The sequence below is a fragment of the Phytophthora infestans genome, genomic scaffold (genome assembly GCF_000142945.1).
Source record: "Phytophthora infestans T30-4 supercont1.143 genomic scaffold, whole genome shotgun sequence".
Lineage (NCBI taxonomy): Eukaryota > Oomycota > Peronosporomycetes > Peronosporales > Peronosporaceae > Phytophthora > Phytophthora infestans.
The window spans coordinates 5,317-6,509 of NW_003303616.1; the positions used below are offsets into that span (position 1 = coordinate 5,317).

Sequence of the window (1,193 nt, forward strand, 5' to 3'; positions counted from 1 at the left end):
AGGACGGGCTTGAGGAAAGACCGTCTGTGGAGTCTTTCCGCGGGACAGTCGCGCTTGAAGTGGCCCATCTTCCCACAGCCGAAGCAGCGGATGTCACGCTGTTCGGCGGACCCGAGCTCCATGGGAACTGGTCCGTTGGGGCTAGTTCGACCGGGAGTCGACAAGGAGCTCCCAGGCCATGCTGAGGCCAGCGTACGCGCCTGGTGATGGCTGTACACTTCAGGAAGACTCGACGGCTGGATGCTTACGTGCCAAGTCTAGTGGGTGTTGAGTTAGCCAGAGAGGTCGGTATTCGAGAAAACGACGTAGTTGTGGGCATCACGGACACGGGATTGTATCTGTACCACTACCAATTCGATCAAGATGAACGCGATATTTTCGTATTAAAGTAATTAAGCTATCGGCGCGCAAAGTCGTCATGTACAATGGCTGGGCAAACAAAGCGGATGAAGCCGAAACTATCACTTGTGATCACGGTACTTACGTCGCTGGACTGTTAGCTGGCAGCTCGTTTAGCGGTAAATATGCCAATCTCGGCATTGTCGACAAGGCACGGATAGCATTTATGGACATCGGGACCCAGAGCAAAACCTGCGCAGGTCAGCTGCATTGTGCCGCGTCACTAGTCACACCTGCAGACGCCAGCGACTTGCTAGAGAGTCAAATTGACGCTGGTGCCAAGATTTTCTCATTCTCGTGGGGCACACCTGGGTCGCTCACGAGCCAGAGATTTGGACGCTTTTATTTATGAAAACCTAGACGTCCTGGTGGTTGTGGCGGCAGGCAACAGTGGCGAGTCTTCGACTACTAGACAGCGCGCCATTTCATCTCCACCCGATGTCAAAATCGTAATATCGGTTGGCGTATCGCTGAACTCTGCAGCTTCTTTCACAGACTTTGGGTGCCCTGATGTCTTCAATGAGCGCACAGTTGCATCGTTTTCCTCTGCAGGGTTCACAACGGACGGGAGGTTGAAACCGGATGTTGTTGCGCCGGGTATGAGCCTCTTGTCTAGTCAATCAGAAGCATCGGGGTCTACTAGAGAAAGTTCAGTCATTGCTCACTCCAGGGCACGTCACAGGCCGTGTGGCCTGGTGATCACTGGTGTCGCTGTACTTCTACATAACCGGCCATTTGCAACCGAGGTTGTATTTTTATCCGTATCACATTCTTATTGGCGGATCAGGTGCAGT

General features: G+C 53.0%; 1 protein-coding gene across 1 annotated transcript; it reads left to right on the forward strand.

Annotated features, from left to right (window-relative positions):
• Nucleotides 1-418: 418 nt before the first annotated feature.
• On the forward strand, nt 419-910 carry PITG_20161 (uncharacterized protein; the record flags this gene model as incomplete). Its single annotated transcript, XM_002895650.1, has 3 exons — nt 419-711; nt 760-773; nt 816-910. The coding sequence occupies 3 exons, from the start codon at nt 419-421 to the stop codon at nt 908-910; spliced, it is 402 nt and encodes a 133-aa protein (XP_002895696.1).
• Between the last annotated feature and the right edge of the window lie 283 nt (nt 911-1,193).